At 47.3% G+C, this 19,511-nt stretch overlaps 1 protein-coding gene and 1 long non-coding RNA gene across 3 annotated transcripts in view; one reads left to right on the top strand and one right to left on the bottom strand.

The window, feature by feature from the left end:
- Window positions 1-10,553: 10,553 nt before the first annotated feature.
- LOC144148844 (uncharacterized) lies at window positions 10,554-15,735 on the bottom strand. Of its 2 annotated transcripts, XR_013318079.1 has the most exons (3): window positions 15,410-15,735; window positions 14,395-14,518; window positions 10,554-10,673 (listed from the first exon to the last, which is right to left on the bottom strand). It is a non-coding gene; the product is annotated as an uncharacterized LOC144148844 (long non-coding RNA). The 2 variants fall into 2 exon arrangements; XR_013318078.1 differs by lacking the exon at window positions 15,410-15,735 and having other exon boundaries at window positions 14,395-15,391.
- A 641-nt stretch (window positions 15,736-16,376) lies between these two features.
- Window positions 16,377-19,511, top strand: part of LOC144148836 (nose resistant to fluoxetine protein 6-like) — a 44,510-nt gene continuing 41,375 nt past the window's right edge. Inside the window, exons 1-2 of the mRNA XM_077680357.1 lie at window positions 16,377-16,514; window positions 17,960-18,316. Coding sequence (XP_077536483.1) covers window positions 18,064-18,316 — 253 coding nt within the window. The 5' untranslated portion in view covers window positions 16,377-16,514; window positions 17,960-18,063. The remainder of the gene's footprint in view (window positions 16,515-17,959; window positions 18,317-19,511) is intronic.

Raw genomic sequence — 19,511 nt, 5'->3', positions numbered from 1 at the left:
AAGCCAAGCGGTTTATACAGTCATCAGCGTTCGGACCTCGTGAACCGCTGGCGCTTGTCATACATCTCCCCGTTGTATAGTGCAAAAAAACTGTGGGTACATTTGAGACAAAATATACGTAATTAGCCGGCAGCGCCCGCGTTCATTTAGTTACGAACGCTCATTTGGTTGGTTTTTACGATAGTAAGCGAAAAAAGTGGCAGTGAAACGCCGGCACGCCCGGGAGGAAAACGAAGCACAAAAAGGGCAGAACTCCCAATGGGGCAGTTTCAGGCAGGGGGCGCACGAGCACTGCGAATGCGAGAAATTCCCGTACTCATAGAATGGGCGCACCGCCGCTAGCTCCACGTTGTACTTTTCCCACTAACACGCGAAATATTCCTTTTCCTGTACTGACGCTACGAATACCATTGCGGCTAAAGGTATTCTTGTAGCGCAAACCAGCTGGCTTGCGCCTTTTTCATGCAGGCAGGTGCATGCCGTGCAGAGAAGACGCTCTGTGGAACAACGGGGAGAAGTAGTGTCGCTGTACAAATTGAAATTTTTTTTTCTCTGCTAAAACAAAAATTGTTCTGATTAAACTTACTGAAATAAACTATGATAATTTGTGCTAGTGAATGGCTTGTATTTGATATTTTTACTACGAGCACAACAATGCGCAATTTCAAGGTGAATATGGGCCAGAAAGGACATTTTTCCAAGTTTGACAAACGTTTTCCCGCACCTTTCACCTTTTTTCAGTGTAAATATAGTTTTTACCAATTTTCCACAATGCTGAGATACAGGTACAAATGCTTCATTGGCTGAGAGAATATGCTCGTATTTGCTAAAAATGTTTGAAAATGCTCGACATCGTGTATTTTCTGAATGGCGTAATCACAGCAAAGAAAAGGAAAAATAGTTTAAAAATGCCGCATAGAGCAGCCCAGGGTCTCAACATGATGTTCACAAAAAATGGTGGCCATTGTAAGAGAAGTTACGTTTTCATGAATTTTTTCACAGACGTAAGTTTGCTTTAAAACCCTGGAGGTAAAGGGGCCGTTAGAAAAAGAACAAAAATGTTTTGGACAAAAACACTTTCAGGGAGCATTGTGGGCCATGCGAGGATGACCCACAATTTTTAATGAGCAAATCCGTGATGGTCGATTTTACGGCTGGGACGTTTGGCGTGGAATGACCCAACTGTATTGTGTGGTAGCAGTGAGCAGATGACGGCGCTACAGCCTGTTATGGCGAATCACTGCTCTGCACTTCCAATAGCCTTCCCATTGAGTGGAACGGCTTTAATTTTTATTTTTTAATCGTTCAGCAGGCTTAGATTGGCATAAAAATGTGAAATAAACGTGTTCAACAACAATAACTGCGGTTTTGCTAAAAACTACCCCGTGCGAAGACGCGCATCGACGTCACAATGGCCGCACCTGCTCTACATATACGATGTACGAGGGTCATTACGAAGGTACAATTGCTCCTATTAATAGTGTGCGTGTGTGTGTGTCTGCATGAGTGCGTGTGCGTGACTGCGTGTGTGCGTGCGTGTGTGTGCGTGTGTCTGCGTGTGAGTGTGTGTTCGTGTGTGTGCCTGTTTGTGCGTGTGACTGCGTGTGTGTACCTGCGTGTGTATGCGTGTGTGTGCGTGTGCGTGTGTGTGACTGTGAGTGTGTGTGCGTGTTTGTGCGTGTGCGTATGTGCGTGTGTGTGTGCGCGTGTGTGTGTGCGTGTGTTTGTTGCGTGTGTGTGCGTGTGTGTGTGCGTGCGTGTGTTTTTGCTTACGTGTATGTGTGCGTGTGTTTGTGTGTGTGCGTGAGTGTGTGGGTGTGTCTGTGTGTGCGTCTGTGTGGTGGGTGCGTGCGTGTGTGTGCGTGTGTGTGTGCGCGTGTGCATGGGGGTGTGAGTGTGCGTGCGTGTGTATGAGTGTCTGCGTGCGTGTGTGTGCGTGTGTGTGTGCACGTGTGTGCGCGCGTGCGCGTGTGTGTGTGCATTTGTCTGTGTGTGCGTGTGCGTGCGTGCGTGCATGCGTGCGTGTCTGTGTCCGCGTGTGTGTGCGTGCGTGTGTGTACGTTTGTGTGTGCGTGTGTTTGTGCGTGTGTGTGTATGTTCGTGTGTGTGTGCGTGCGTGTGAGTGTGCGTGTGTGTGCGTGTGTGCGTGTGTGTGTGCGTGTGTGTGTGACTGCGTGCGTGTGAGTGTGCATGCGTGCGTGCATGCGTGTGCGTGCGTGCGTGTGTGTATGTGTGTGTGTGTTTGTGTGCTTCTGTGTGCGTACGTGTTTGTGTGTGCGTGTGTGTGCGCGCGTGTGGGCGTGTGCGTGTGTGTGCATTCGTGTGCGTGTGTGTGCGTGCGTGCTTGCGTGTGAGTGTGCGTGTGCGTGCGTGTGTGTGTATGCGTGTATGTGTGCGCGTGCGTGCGTGTGTGTGCATGTGTGTGCGTGTGTGCGTGTGTGTGCGTGCGTGTGTGTGTGTGTGTTTGTGTGTGTGTGGGTGTGTGTGTGTGAGTGTTGACAGAACGTCATCGCGAGATTTTGGTGGGGTTTTAAGAAATTTTCACTTTCGGTTACTATGCTGGTATTTCACCACCGTCCGACAGATGATTACCAGTCTACCAAAACGGGGCAGATGCCGAGGCATGTGCGAAAGAGGGGTGCCTTATTGGATTTCTCACTGATGAGCAAGTTTAACTCGTCGTTACCGTCGGTGCTGGTTGAATATCCATGAAGACGATGTCGTGGATGCAAGCGCAGTAGTAGTAGGGATTTTTAGAAGGGGCGAGAGAAAAAATTAACTGGCAATGCCGGCCCTGCGAAAGTGGATGACCAGCGAAGCTGTTTAGCCCGCGACATAGAGGGGACGGTGCGAGAAAATTTTCTCTTGAGCGTTGACAGTGGCATCCGGCTTTGGCGGTGACCGCGTTCTACTAGCACACACACCGGGACGTTCGTTTCCAAACCCCGCACACTTGGTCGCACCCTACGTCACGCACACGTCATACATTCCCAGAGCTGCAGCGCCCGCATACACAGCTGCGGCGCCAGCGGCGATATGTGTTTGCTTTAGGGGATAAGCGTTTGCTTTTGTTGTTGGCTCTTTCACAGTCACTTTTTGCGGAGAGGTTCCGTTCCAAGGCGAGCAGCGAAATGCATTTGCTTTGGCGATAGGCATGGTCTTTCTAAGCTGCCCTTCTCATATCGCGTACTTCCGCGCGCGCTCGACAACGTCATAGAATCTCGGAACCTAGCCATGGATGCTTCGCTTAAAATCACGGAAGACGACTTGGCTCTATGAGAGGAGGGCGCCATAATTTCACAACCAGACAGTTTGCCCACCTTTACGGCACCATTACAATCCACCGAAGGGAAAATAAGCACACGTCTGATGCACACACACTATTCCCTTAGACGTGCGCTATAGCTCCTTGCAACGCAGGGCGCTCGCAGGGTACATTCACAATTAACACAGCCACCGCTTCAAGCACTATGTGTGATGGCCGGAATAATTTTTACAGTGATTTTAACCTTTCCCGAGCGTATCTCCAAAAATAAACTTAGTTGCAGGCAACATAAAAAGCAAACAAAAAATATTGGCCTCGTATCAGCTAACTCTTCTGCAAATGCCATCAAAAGACGATAGTCGTCTGAGGCACCTGCCACCTAAGAGGCTCTCTTTTCTCTCTCCCCTCCTGCTCGTCCCCCCTCGTCTCGCTCCTCCCATGATTAACACGGTCGAGGTTTGCTCAAGGCAATTTTCTGCGTTCCACTGCTCGCGCGCCATCTACCGGAACCTTTGGTTACTGTTAAACTTGCCGCCACGATGTATTTTTGGGCAAAAATAGTGTTTACGACGCGTATTTTTAGCGGCTATCGCTAAAAAGAATTGGCGCAGCTTGCACGAGGGATGCAAGGCTGGAGAAACAGCGGAGCTGGGAGTCGGCCTAGTTTCTTCCGGTTTTGCTAAGTTTTGATAGGTTTCACTCAGCTTTGCTGAATTTTGTCAGGTTTTGCGATGCTCTTGCTAGGCGAGGCTAAGTGGTGAGGGGTGAGGCCAAGTTTAGCCGGATTTTCCAAAGCCGTTCCGGTCGGTCCCCCCACACTGACAGCAGTTCCCATGGGGGAAGATGCTAGGTCGACCCCGAGATTCTCTGTCGGTGCACGGCTCTTCTACCTTGCCCCACTAGTGCAAGCTGCGCCAATTTCTTTTGCTTTTTAGTAGTCCAAGAAAGACTTTAACCTTTAAAATGGTATAGTAGTAAAGGGTGCGCATACGCAAATACCACTCGTGCTCACACTCGACAGGCGCGAAAGCCGACTTCACGGTTGTAATACCCTATCTGGGGGGGGGGGGGGGTGCACCCTTTACAAGCGGTGCAGTTCTTTTTCTTGGTGTTTTGTTTTGCTGACGCCAACGGACCAAGCTCAAGCCTACACAGCTTCGCTGTTAAAATTTTCAATTGAAAGAACACTGATAGCACCAGTTATGTATTGATGTGTTGCCATATATATTATATGCCTAATATTTCTTTTTTTCTTCACAATGGGGACAAGTATAAACATGGTATCAGATTTAGAAGTTTCGAAAGGTTCTTCGTATATAAGCTCCTCATTTCAGAATGTTGACAACTTTTGGCCAAGCGGTTCAATCGAAGGACAGACAGACAGACAGACAGACAGACAGACAGACAGACAGACAGACAGACAGACAGACAGACAGACAGGCAGGCAGGCAGGCAGGCAGGCAGGCAGGCAGACGAGGATTTTTATGTTTAATTAGCCCAAGAAAGGCTATCATCTTTAAAAACGCAAGAAACCTCTAATGAACTTCAAACCCTTGCCTTGCTGATAAATGCTGCTTATTTTATTTTTACGGGAAAGCCCTCCATTAAATCGTTCTGTTTGAATTAGTGAAGTTTAAAAGCAGCTGCACTGTTTGAATGTCAAGGTGCACAGCTGATTAGTTGATCGTCCAGGGGAAATCTTCTTTATACACTGAAGTGGGCGACGTTGGCAACGAATAAGGGGCAGGGGGAGGGGGAGCTCTGACTGCAGGGTTGAAGCATAGCTGTAGGAAATTTCAGATACACGCACAGTTAACTGAGATATTCAACACGCCGAGCTTTCAAGTAGTTTGTTGCCCTGATGCACTTCCTGCCTTGCTTTTCGTTGGCACTGAAGCTCTAACGATTACTACATGCTTTATAAAAACATTCGTTCACGCAGCTCGACTTTCAAAATAACGGCTTCCCATAACGTCTGCAGCAAAAATTAAGGGAGACTGTGAGAAAATGTTCCGCGATTCACCACTATTAATTGTGTATTAAACCTCAGTGAACAACGCTACTCCGAGACAAATTTCAGCTTCACAGAAGCCAAAATGCGGCCACTTGAGCCAAATCACTTCAGTTTGAGCCTTTCCTACTTGAAGATCGCTTCAGTTGAACCAATTTCCCACTTGAAGTATATCACGGAGCGAGCGGAGAGCGTTCCAGCCCGAAAGAGTCCTCGATTTTAAGTTCGCGCGCATACGCCACGGAGCCAACGTAAGATCGGCAAGTTACCAGACGGTGATGCTTAAGCAGGATAGAGGCGCCTTTCAAGAAATGACGAGAAGGAACTCTTTGGCACGACAGTTATTACAATACATTTCCCCCTTTCCGCGGGAGCGCAAAAGCAAGACGGGACTGACGCCGATGATCCCGTACTACGTCTGGAGATTTGGGGTCCCCCACGGGGGTCCAAATATCTCTAGTATGAAACCTGTAAACCACTCCCATTTTGAGTAATAGCACATCTACGTTTAAATGACCAGTTATGACCACAGCAGTAGTGCCATTGCCACAAAGCCCCGGCCTCTGAGGACACTCTGAGGACACTCCACCATTCCTTAAGTGTTCTGATTACGAAAGTATTAATGTCCGATTCAACGCCTGAGAAACTTAGCTTCCGCCCCGCGTTCCCCAAGTTGTGCGTCCTCTTGCCTCTTGACATGATTTGCTTCGCGATACGCTTCCGACTTACGCTCTCAAATGGCTTCGATCTGTCTCCCATGTGTTGCGTAGCTGCTCGTTCCCGTTTGCTGCTGTCGATTTGAAGCGCGTGCTATGAAACGCGTCGTTCTTCAAAAGCACATGGAGCCTCTGGAGTTTTGATGTGGGGACATCAAAAAATGCATGCAAACTTAGCCTGGTACAGCTCAGCTTTACAAGCCATTTGGCGTACATTTTAGGGGAGGAGGAAGAGCAATAACCGTTTATTTTCTAAACTTTAGAGCAGACAGGTGGCCGCGTCAGTCCAGGTAGCCGCGTGCTTTCACTGCTCGGGTGGCCCTCTGGACCCGGTTTTGCTGGTCCTGCAGATCCGAGCTGGTCAGCGCATATTCCCACTGCTCAGGAGTAGGTGAGGGAAGTGGGGAGAGGTGGTGTGGTCAGAAGAATATGATGTAGGGGCAGTGGCTGGAATATGGCAATCCGGGCAGTTGTAGGTGAAACGGCTGGGGGAAATGTGAGACATGGTGGTGCCGTTGTAGAATGTATTTGTTTGGAGACATCGCCATATGCGGGAATCTTCGTTGGTTGGTGTAGGGTGAGGAAAAGGATAATGTCGGTGGGTGTGTCGGCAGTGCGATAAGATAACGGAGCAGGTGGGCGGTAATCGGTGTAGCGGGTTTGTCGTGGTGGCCAACTAGTCCGACCTCATCGGAAGTGCCCGGTAGTGCAGATCGTCGTCCGCAGCGTGGGCTGCTTCGCTCCCGGGGGGGAAGGCGTGATCTGGGGTCCAGATGATGGTGATGTAAGGAGGGGATGCTAGGGCTTACAAAATATTTAGGGCGAGTAGGGGAATTCTCACGAGGAGGTATCTTCGACAGCCTTGCTGTGATTCCGTGATAACCGTTAGTTAGAGGTAGTCGGACGTTGCTGTGTGCGTTGCGATGGCTATTGCCGTTACTTCCGCTGCAGATGAAGATAGGTGGCGGTAGGTGGCTAGGGTATAAATGGTGGTGGTGGTGTCAGTGACCGCTAGGGTTGCATGGAAAGGGGAGGAAGCGATGTCGATTTAGCGGGTATCGTTGGCTGATGAGTATCTCTTGTGTAGGTAGCGAACACGAGCGTTGTGGCGTCCTTTGTTGAAGTCGGGATGCATACGCCTTGGAATTGGGGTGATTTTGATGTTGGTCCGTAAATGAGGGGGCAGTTTCTGCAATGCTTTATGAGGATCAGGTATAGGGAGGCCTAAATTTTGGAGGACTGTGCGCCCTGTGGGGGTGAGCGTAAGGCGAGGTAATTGGCTGGTTCTTTGAGCTTCTTTGAGCTTCTGTGAGTTCCGAGAGCGAATTATGTAGGCCACGTTGAAGGAGCTTATGGGTGGAAGTGAAAGGCGGTAGTCCTAGGGCTATCTTGTAAGATCGGGGGATGAGACTATCTATCTTGGAATGTTCTTGGGGTCGGAGTTGAGCCTAGGGAATGCCATAAGTAAGTCTGCTAAGTAGTAAGGCTCACACAAGTTGACACGTGTCTTTGGCTTTAAGACTGTGTTTGTGTGTGCATATACGGCGAAGGAGGTGTGCCAGTTGTGATATGGTGGAGTGTAGTTGGGGTAGGAGCGCGGCTCCAGATACATCTGCGTGAAAGCTTACTGCCAGGATTCGTAGGGTATTCCCTTGCGGGATGGGTTCCTGGTGTCTCATGACCTCAGGGTCCGGTGCTGGGTCTGGGGGTCTTCCTCAGATGCATGCACGAAGGACGAAAAGGGCCGATTTTCAAAGGTGACAGGTGAGACCGCGTGGTGCGAGGTAGTTGATGACGGTGTCCACCCTTTGTTGTAAAGCGTACTCTTGGACGCCGGATGAGCCTTTGATGACCCAGAAAGTAAGATAATCCGCGTAGAGAGGGATTCCGGAAAGCTGCTTAGGCAGATCTAAAAGGACAATGTTAAATAATAGAAGGGAAATAACTGAACCTTGGGCGGTTTCCTTGGGGGTGTGGAGAATGTCGGGGTGATCAGTGATAGGTGTCGGATTGTGGCAGTTCGGTCAGCTTTAAATGCCCTTACATAGTCGAAGGCGCGTTGACTGCAGCGTGTGGTGTTAAGGCCATTGAGGATGGCTTCGTGGGTGACGTTATCCAAGGCACCACGAACATCCAAAGCTACGATTACACTGGGATGAATTTTGCTAAGGTTGTCTATGACTTTCCCTTTTAGCTGAAGGAGGACGTCTTGGGTTGAAAGATGCACCATGGTTACGGAACCCAAACATACTGTGAGGAAAAAAGTCATTATTTATCAGATGGGCAGTTAGTCTTGCGTTGACCGAGGAATTTTTTTCACTGCGACTGGCAATGGTACGCTATTGCCTGATCTGGGCTGTCGCGGCTCTATCACCGAAGCAACCACCTGCCCCCACGCCGTCGCTATTATAACGAGGAGAGCAGCAGGCGCTAGCCGGAGGAACACTGTTGCTATGGTTACGTGGAGGAACTCAGCTGTTAAATCGACGCAGGTGCGCACACGGTGAGGGAAGCGTCTGTGTTGTGCTGGCGCTTACGCCCTAGATTGAATCAGTTGCAATGGCTAGTCGAAATAAAGTCACCAACGAGGAGATACGTCATATAGGACGCTTTCGCGGGAGAGAGAGAGAAAACAGATTCTGGCAGTAATCGCACGAAACAAGAATTTTGCAAGGCTTCATCCAAAAATATTACGCCCACCTCCCCTCGCGGGAACCCTGGTGTGATGCGACGCTGAGGGGGGTTCAAGCGCAAGCGGGGAGCAACCGTCGACCGAAAGGCCGCCGGAGAGCCGCACACCGGTAATATGCGCAGCGCGCCCGAAGGAGAGGAGACCGCGGAGAGAGCGAGTACTGCACATGCGCAGCACCGCGCGCAGCACCGCGCGCAGCACCGCGCGCAGCGCCGCCCACCGGCGGAGTGAGAGCGCGCTGGGCCGCACACGAGCAGATGTTGAGAGAGTGTGTTCGCTCTCACCTGGGCACGCGCCGGCGCCAGTGCGTCTGCCGCGGCTATGACGCAACACAATCCAACACAATCCACTTTAATCCAATCCAATCCAAATCCAATCAAATCCAATCCAATCCAAGCCAAGCCAAGCCAAGCCAAGCCAAGCCAATCGAATCCAATCCAATGCCCCTCGCGAGGCATGCGGCTAAAAGGAGGAAATTATTCCACGTTTTGATTGGCTCCTGAAACCACTGTCAGTTGGGGACAAAAGTTAGGGACATTTAGGGAATTTGTTGTTGCAGTGAGCAGGCTTGATGTGGCTTCGCGCGTCGCCTCCTAGGGAATTCCCTGTAAGTAGGAGGCGATGGCCAGTGTCTAGCAGCAGACGACGCAAGAAACGGCTGGAACTGACGCTTCCTTTTGTAATTACTTCAATTTTTACGGGTGTCTTGCTGAACGATTTTTTTAATGCGGAGCGTGCCTGCCTGACCGTGTCCATGGTGTCGCCCCGAGTTTGTCCTGCGCTGGTTCCTTTATTCTTAAAAAAACTTCAAAATTTCTTTCTCCTCTGTGTGGCCCTAATATATTACTGCTGGCCCGCGCCAACCAATAATCAGATTTGGAGGACGTCTTCTTCATTATTTCTCCGACACTTAATTACCTCTGCGTTTAAGTTTCTGCTTCTTTCAAGAACGATGAGAAAATCATCCGTTCACGGCTGCGAGATTTACTACAACCGCGCGTGCACCCGGGAGAACAGTTATCGCAATAGCAGTTTTACTTGTGCAGTGTGCCACATTTAAACTAAAAAGAAACGTAGGATAAGATACTGCCTTCTCTAGTCAGTTTCCAGATGTGGTCATTCCAAAATGCATATTTATTGGCAATAGATGGTAGCGTAGCTTATTTAGTGGATCTAAGTCTAAACAAATTTGTGTTATTGCAGGATGCTTGATTGCTGACACTAGCCCTTTGTAGTAACCGATGTAAAGCAAGCATTAGATTGCTTCCAACTTACAGGCTTCAAGAGCAGATGTGAAGGCCAGTATTAAAATATGCAAAATCTTGAGAACCTGCTGTTGTAAGAGAACCTGCAGTGTAGCATCTCAATCTTAATGTCTTCTTGTGAAGACCTTTAACATGTTCCTCGGACAAATGTCTTATAACTTTTCAGCTTGAGAGGTAGTAGTAGTAGTATGTATTGTTGAATAAGGCGGACTTAGCCTTGCATAGCTGCCGGCAATTGCTCCGCCTAATCGTCCCCAATACCATATCAAATCTCTCAAAGTCATAACACCTCACTTAGTCCTAAAATAACAGACACGCAATGTCACCACACCTCACTTAGTCCTGTGGACTGCAAGAATCCGAGTAGGAGATGAGACACATCTCTTCGCACAATCCAGTGGTCCCTAGAAAAAATAATGTCCTCCGATGTAGCATGGGCACTCCTACTACTTGAATTGGTTGTGAATGTTGGCTACCTGGCAGTTCGTTTAAACTGCAGCATAAATACCAATAAGTGACCAGGGGACGATGACGTGCAAGTGCTTGGGTATTGTCCTCCATGTTATTTCCACGTTCCTGAACAATGTAAAAGGAATATACCAAATGAAGGAGACAGTTTTTAGTTTTATTTATTCCCAGTTTCACGGCCATAGAAGACGACATATCAGAGGTGCTCAGCACAAACATTGTAGGTGCATCCAGATGCTTGTTGAGACCCCTGTCACTGAAAAGTAAAAAAGAAATAGCATTTTGAAAACTGGTCAAGCACTACATATACTTCCTTAGGAGCCTCCCATTCACAATTCAAATGAACAAACAGCTTAAACACAGTACACTATTATTGTGTTGCTTGCGTGTATGTTTTTTAGTATGCGTGTGGACACTGACGTTTCTGCTGTATCTTTTTTCCTTTATTTTTTTTCTTGTACGCACGTGGCAGAATTCTCTTATGTTATTATTCTTCGTTTAATCTGCTCAGGTACCACACCCCTCATTAATGTCAGTGGGGCCATAAGGGTATCTTGAATAAATAAACATAGAACACCAAATACATGGTGCTACATCTACAAATTAACGTTCCTGTAGCAGTTAAAAATTTATAAAATAAATAATAAAATGGCACATTTCCACACATTTCCTAATACAAATAAAAACACGCCCAACTCCAGCTTTCTTCAAAATTTTGTACTATACCAGTCTCTTTGAACCAGGCAAAAAAACTGTAAGCATCTTGAAAACAATTTTATTTGCACGTAAATTGCAGACAGCTTAAAGGAGCCATGAAGAGAAAACACAAGTTTGGTTCATTCAAAAGATTGTCTCGTTAGAATCATACTGACACCACTTTTAACGTAAACTTCGCTCAAATAAGCTACATAATTACGAAAAGCGGGAATGGTCATGCGACCCACCAGCTCATTCCCCGCAACAGAACCTATGATGTCACATGAGCTAAGCTCTGCGATTGGCGGAGGCTGGCAGAAGCAGACACAAATTAGGTAGAGCTGTAATTATAAACTAGACGAACGAGCGATTTGCGCTTAAATTTAGGGCACATTCTTTACAAAGCAATAAGAATGATGGGACAAACAGTGGAAATTATGAAAGCACATGTAAACATAGAAGTACTGATGCATTCTGCTGTTCGTACTGCGCACAGCATGCTTGGTTTAGCAGCACAGCACTACGGGGCTTGGGGCTGTCTCAGACGACACTGGCCGATTGACGCAAGCAACGGTGTTTTACGTGGCCCCATTTGTCGAGCGAGCACTGTTTCAGGGAACGAATATTTTCTCCCAGAACAAAAACAAGCCAGTTTTAAATGCGGGCAAACACAAACCAAACGCTTGACACGGTATGGTGGCGCCATCTAGGTTCGGGTAACGTAAAGAAACGCGGGAACAAACCAACACCGCTGTACAGGGTGGAGACAACCTTTGAACGGTCCCGTCCCGCCGCAATTGGGCCAACGGGCTCAACGCGTTATTCTTTTCGTTTCCCACGAGACCTAGCAACGCGAAACAGACAATATGATTCAAACTTCTTCAGTAAACCGCGTTGCGGCGATAATTTTAGCGCGGTTTTGACACAATGACTTGCTTCGGCGGCGAGCGAGCAACCGAAAATGGCGGCGCCAGCGTATACGTGTCTCTACCCTGTACGGCGGATGCGTGAATCAAGGTACTCTAGGCTGCAGAGCGGTCGGTTCCTGTGATGTCACTTGGGACCACGAAAACGCACGATTGAGCGGGAAAATCAAAATTTTAACCTAAATTGTTTAATTTCTCAGTGAATAAAGCACCGTTTGTATCCGGACAAGCGCTGGGGGCACTATAAAACACGAAATCTTTCGAATAAAACCAACTTGCATTTTCTCTTCATGGCTCCTTTAACTTAGGTGTCGCAGAAGCTGTTGTACAACAATGACTTACTTGCTCGTCTCTGTTTTTCTGATTTTGCCCTTCTACGAACAAGTCACATCCTACAGTCGCAATGAGGTTGGTCGACCTGTTAACAGTTACAAAATAGAAAGCTATTGTATTGTGCTTATTTCTAACATTATTTTAAAGTTCTTACTCTCACTCCTGTGACACCTAAGGCTGATTCAGCTGGAGAGCACCCCTATGTTGGCAGCAAATTCTATAGTGGTATGAAGTGGCAAAGATTTGGCAAAACAAAGCTTTTTTTGTGATGTAAGGATGATGCTCTACCAGGTGAGCGCAAGAGTAGAGATTGCTTCACATTTGCACGATAATGCATTAATCACGACTAAGTTCAGTTAGGTGTCCTCGACATTTCAGAGAAGTGCCGAGCAAAAACTGTTTTGAAGAACAACTCAGAAATACTAATGGCCAGAAATGGGCGGCTGGGCTGCCAGAATGTTACGGTCTCTCTTAACTCCAAACTAAAAACAAGTCAGCTTAAAACAAGTAAAAAATACCTTAAAGGAGTAGCACCACTATTAAACGTTCATAGCATGATTAGGCTCTACTTAAAAGGAGTACTTGAAATATCAAAGCTGAGATAACTATGCAAAAAGTTTCCTTTGTAGCTGCAGATTTTAGTAGCAACCATTCAGTATAACATATTTTAAATCAATTTTAATATTTGCATGCACAAGAAAGCTCCGAATGAATACCCTTTCGACACTGGCATAAGCAAGATACGTGGAGTGCCTCGCCATGCAGTTCGCCCCAAACTGCCGACATTAGGGCTCCAGTGACTTAGCCAACACACTGGCTGCTGATGGTGCACGCTGCACTGCCTTGTGAATCATGTCACAGTTTTGGGACTGATATCGTGTGGCCCAGACGTGTGCGGCCATGGCCAGCTTGGGCTACTCTAGGGCACGCATCTAGTCTGACCATGATGCAATGAGAACAGCGACATCAAGAGTGCCATTCTCTCATGGCGGCCGCCTTGGTGTTCGTTCTGTCCAAGCCAAAACTGACACGAATAAACAAGGCTCAAAATAATTATATATACTGAGGTTGACTATCTAATGTTCCAATTATGATTCCTGGGCTGGTAGGCACCCATAGAAATGGGAAAAATGTAACACGAGAATTTCATACCAGTACTTTTTTAGAATATTTACATAGACAAATGAACTGCAAGCTAATGACCCTTTCTGCCAGTTGTTGCCCCCATCTGTCCACCATTCCTCAGCTGAGCACGAAAGACTGGTACAATAAAGTGTCAAGTTTAGATCTGACAAGTTTGCAAGCTCAGTGATTCACATTGAACTTTTTGTGAACTTTCTTTACAAGGATTTAACCTATAACCACTCCTCCCTGGCTTGGCTCATGTACAATGCTTAAGCTTCACGCACATACTGTACTTGGTACAGTTTCATTTACTAAAGTGAAGCCTCCAGCCTCTCGCTGATGTGTCTGTAGTCCACCCAAAATGCACTGCAGAAAGCCAACTTTTTCTAATGATGACGATCGTGGGTGAAGTGAACGCTTCCCGTGATCTGAATTGAACCTGGGTCCCTCATGTTATGAAGCTGACATCTATCCCATTGCGTCATTTCAGCACAGTCGAAGCAATCTGGATTTGCATAGAAGTGGAAAATTACACAGGAAATGTACACCTCCATCTAACGACAATGGTTGTACACTACAGAAGGTCATGGATTGCCTGCATCAGTAAAGCTCTAGAGAGCACAACTGCAGCGCATCAGACCGTCCCAATAAGAAACAGGTGTTCAGTACTGGGCTGGTTAATTTGGTGTTGGACTTGGTTTCGGAAAGCTTCACATCCCCCATTTTTGTCGTTTCAACAGATGGGCAGTTGATTTTTTGTTAAGTCTTCCCGTCAGTAACTAGGACACAGCTACATATTTGGTTGTCATACTATTAGGGTGGTCTGCGAGCAGACACAGTCTGTTTGCGGCTAATTTCGAGTGTACCACAAAACGACCCACTTGTGGAGGCATTCACCTGCTTTCCATGGGTACCCAGAAAGGATGTAGACCAAGCCTTGCTCTCCAGGCCCTGCACCAACATCGTAGGGGCCAAGTCCAAGCACTTCTTTTTTTCCACTGGAAGCCCTCCTATGCAGATGCTGCAGGAACAGGATTAAATGCTGTGTCAGCACAACTGAAAGTTGGGTAGGCTAATAATACATCTTTGAAAAACAAAATGCGTAAAAGATGGCGACGTGGAATAAGACCACACAGGACAACCGACTACAAGAAAAAGAACACACATACAGCACATTGTTTTGTGTTTTCTGCAAAAGCAGAAGTGGGCAATCTCTGCCGCATTGTTAATAACAAGGATTATTGAAGTAAAGGGAGGAACGAGTGCAGTGTTAACCTTGCGCAGCCTTTAGTTCATTGTACGATTGGCATGGTTTACAGAATTCCGTTGTCATGTAAGTCCGTGTATGTGGGCCAGACAGGACGCCGTCTAAGCGTCCATCTCGGAGAGCACTTGTTTACGGTAACGAAATCAACGGGTGCAAATCTTCCTGCACATGATAAAAAGTGTGGGTGCCACCCTTTGTTTGACGAGGCTGTGGTGTGTCCCTCCTGCCTGTACGCGTTATTTGTGTGCTTTCAAATTTTCAGTGGCTTTATGCCCTGCCACATCCTATTTGTCCCATATGCAGCTTCTTCCATTCACCTTCAATGTACACTTTACTGACAGTTGCTCCTGGTGCCTCCTCATAAAGGGCCCAAAATGCCGCTTAACCTTCACAGCCCCTTGGACGATCTGATTCTGCCGCTGTCATTTGGTCTATCCTTTCTCTCGCCCTCTTCCGTCTTTTTTGGCTCACGATTTCACGCTTTTGTTTTTCCCTTTGGCCGCGATATCCTTACGTTCTCTGCACAGAAGCGACGTTTTCCATTCATCTCCCGCAACGCAACTTAACTGCCCGAAGAGCTAGAACGTTGATGCGTGCACACGGCATACTCGCGAGATTAACGCTATCAAACACACGCATACTTACGATCGAGGCACTGCACCTCAGACATCCAGGACAGCGCTTCGGGGAGTACACGCCACCGGTTCGATCAAACTTGAGCAATGTTATGGGCTCCTACACAAAAGGAACAACGAAACGCTTGAAACTGCGGCCGGAGTGTGAAAGGACATAGCATCGTAATTTGAATTTAGCGTGTGCTGCATACTTGGGCGAGAAACAGGGAGTGGGAAAAGAAACCGCACGTACTACGTTGGATACACGAAGCAGGTGTTGGTTTGCGTGCCAACGTCTGGTTTGTCGTTTTCCATTGTGTCTGTTCCTCGCCCAAGTATGCAGCGCACGCTAAATTTGATTCAAGATTATACAAAAATCGTTAACATCACAATACAGCTAGGAGCCCGAGCTAGGCGGCCACGTAAGCAAGAATTCACGCAGCTTTAGGGTACACAGTACAGTGGTATAAACACAAAAACTACAACAAACATAAAATAGCGATGTTACTGACCTTGCCGGGAAAATGAGCGCATCGATGCCCTCTTTTCCGCTCTTCCATGTCTGTGACTGCAAACGCCGGAGACCGGCATGGCTGATCTACGCTGAGCTCAGGTACAGGAGGCGATGGCTCAGGCTGCAAGTCTCTCTTGAAATGTCGTAGTAGGTATGTCGGATACGGAGATCGCACCAATACTAGCATTCACGGTATATTCACGCATCTGCAGCTTCACTTGGCAGCAATCAACACAAACACACGCTGGGTACTCAAATCGTTCACTCGGGGGACCCAGGGAAATGCTGCGCCTACTTCGGCGTTGTCCCTAGGCGCTCAAAAACAAGCCCAGTGACGTCACGTTTTGATCACGTGACCCAAGGATTTCTTTCCTCCTTTTAGCCGCTCCGCCTCGCGAGAGAGTGTTCGCTATCGGAGAGAAGAGGGGGAGAGTGGAGGATAGACACAGCCTTGCGGACTGTGGCTGCGCACGCAGGAAGGCAGCGGTGCGGACAACAACAACGGACGCACGCAGGAAGGACAGGGCCGCCGACAAGAGATGCTCTCAGCGTCGCATCTAATAACAGAGAAATATTGCGGGCGTACAGATATAGAAGCCCAGCGCTTACTTCGAAAAGCAAGGTGGGTGCAAGAATCGTCGCAATATTAACATAGTGTACCGCCAAAATGTTGGCCTTATTTCGTCAATACATCACCATGCGGCACCACTTGTGCCCGTGCTGTTACCGGATTATAACGCTGATCAGCTGAAGTTTGGTATTGTGATTGTAAACAAATTATGTAATTTGAAATAAGAATTGCAGTATGCACTTTATTTGTGCTCTCATTGTCCACCCTATCTTCTATTCTTGCCCATTAATATCAAGCTGCCAGTGTAAACTGCATCCAAAGGGGGGCGAATTGTGATCTGACGACCCCTTTGCCTTTTTTAATTGCTCTTTCCCTGCTTGAGGATTGTTCTTTGCCCCCACGGACATCTTGTATACAAAAGTGTTGTGTTCATGCATGAAACAAAAAAATTTCCGCTTTCCTAAAAGTTTACATTATGACTTCGATCTATAAAGCGCACCGAAGACTGGAATTTTTCTGTGGTACATGGTCTTCATGTATAAAACGGAAGGAATAACTGGGTTTTTGTACGTGCTCGTTCATTATATAACCGTTCCAGCATGTACTGCACCCAGAATTTCATAATACCGGCAAGACATAGCTAAATAAACTAATTACCATCCTCGCCTACTTAGGCTAACCACTGCACTAATGCTACCACTCAGGTACGTAGCAGAAATACCACCCAACGAACATACTAGGATGCAGTTTTCCGTAATCTTACATTTTGCCTCCAAGGGGTACCCGATGAGTTGAAATGGCAGGGCATGTTTGCAGTGAAGGCAGCGGGGATTTAAAATGAGCGTTTAATTCCTGCGGCGAGGTAAACTTGACGCGTTCATCATGGCAGCAGTTAAATGCGGCCCGTGTTGTAGCCCTGGCCCTAACCCACCCAAAATAATCCTTCGAAATACGAAGGAGGAAGCAAAGCTTCGACGCTTATATTCCACTTGTCGCAACTGCAAGAGATCGACCCTCTGGCAATACCACCACTTTACCGGCAGCAGGCCCGGCCTGCGCGCCAAGGTCCGGGAGACGGAAAATGATTCCTTGCTGCGTCCACGTTTCCGGGGGCACGTGCCACACTTCTCGCCACAGGAGAGAATTCGATGAAGCTCGCACGAAGTGAGACCCCTCCCCCCTTACCGGACAAGGGAAGCGGAGGCTATATAGGATGCCTCGGCGATCAAAAGGGTGCCCTTTGGAACACTCGTGGTTGTGCGAACGGGCGCTTAAATCCGAAGGATATTGCTCCCTCAGTCTAGTTGGTAGTGGTGGTTTTATCAGCTCTATATAGGCCACAATGGGAATATATACGCTAGAAATCAAGGAGCAGCTACCTTGGTGACATCTTCCTCTTCGCACCTGCCATTGTTTTTGTTTTTCTTGTTTTTTTTTTAATTTTTGTGAGCCGTTATGGTATTGTGAATTCTTATAACTAGAGCATTACCCTTTAGGTCTTCGCAGCAGTCGACGTGAATTGAAGCCCGTAGCGCCTTCCTACGTACCGATTGTACCCTTCATTTGACGCCTCGCATCTCACACACCTCCAGTAGGCGACATGAAGATGTGCCGTGTGCTCCTTCTCAGCGCTGTCATCTGCTGTGCATTCGTTTCACACGTGTACGCCAAGAGCGAAAATGCACCACCCGGACTCATATCAACGCTTAGGGGAATCGTAGGCGGTCTACTGAACGACCCGAAGAGTTCACTCACACAGCGGCTCCTGGAAGTGGACTTATCGCCCTCGTGCATGGTCGGCCTCCTGAAGCTGGTACGAGGATTGCGCAACCTCGACCCTTGGGCCTTTAGACGTAAGCATTACCAGTTATTCGTCTCGTTGCGTAAATGCAAACGTGCTTCGTCATATTTTCATTTTGTGGACTTGCAAAGGGGTGCACAGGGAAACAGTAGTTTGAAAGTAAGGGTAAAGCAAACTTGGCACAGCAACATTTGTCAGGATTGTAAATGCGCTTACAACGCTCTGACCCTTTTATAAGTGCATTTAAAATCTGGTTTCTCACAAGCAAGCCGTTAAGGTGCTTCAAATTAAGAAAGAGTAGAATGGAACTTTTTGGTGCAGAAGGAATGCGCACGGTTTTCTTGTCTTTTGTAAATTTGTATACTTTATGCTGTAGTGATTGCCCAAAAAGTTGTACAGAGGCGTTTCACAAAGCAGTTATCCTGAGGAAAGTCACAAAGTTTTACCTTATACGTCTGCGTTGCGGTTTCCCCAACTGCGCATGTTAGTGATAAAATAGTGTATATTCAGCAGCGCTAGTATGACCAGTGGGCAATTTGGAAAAGCATGAAATTAATTGGAAAAGCATGAAATTTCCCAAATGCTAGTCTTAAAAATGAAGAAATTGTTCCATTTTAGTAATTTACTGTGCTGAGGATGTACTCAAAACAGAAACCCCCATTACATCCATGGCACGCCATTGTACGCATGGATTTGACAATTTGCAAGAATATTATACCTTGGTACTTACTAAAGAATTCTTCTCAGTATGGCGTAATTTCAGAGTCTGAAAACATCTTTATGCGGGTGATTGGAATGCGTAACGCATTGAAACAAACATTAAAAGCGTATATGCGTCCCCAAAACACACTCTTGGCTGCGTAAAAACTGGGAATGTTTCCAAACCGTCCATTTACTAGACAATTTTGTTTCGAAAATGTATAGTGGAGGAAAATAGGTACTCCCCTGGAGGTTTCTAAGGGAATGTATAGACGTAACAGACATTATAAATTCCCAGAGTGCTCAGATTTCTGCGTTATACGTCCATTGATAAGGGACACGAGAAACGTTTTTGCGTTCTCGAGTGGCGTCTCCTGGAGAGCGTAAACACGCACCTCACAGGACAAAGCATGCTTCGTTCCATTGGAGCCGTATGCGGTACATAATACGTGTCGTACTGTCTCTTCCGGAGTACACGTGGTATTACGATCAATTTGCTGTAATGAATCACTGGTATCGCAGTCTTCTTACATATTTTTGTGTGCCGG

This window comes from Haemaphysalis longicornis, unplaced genomic scaffold (assembly GCF_048455015.1).
Source record: "Haemaphysalis longicornis isolate Haplotype H1 unplaced genomic scaffold, Haemaphysalis longicornis Haplotype H1 scaffold_1, whole genome shotgun sequence".
Classification (NCBI taxonomy): domain Eukaryota; kingdom Metazoa; phylum Arthropoda; class Arachnida; order Ixodida; family Ixodidae; genus Haemaphysalis; species Haemaphysalis longicornis.
This window is presented reverse-complemented; position numbering and strand designations above follow the sequence as displayed.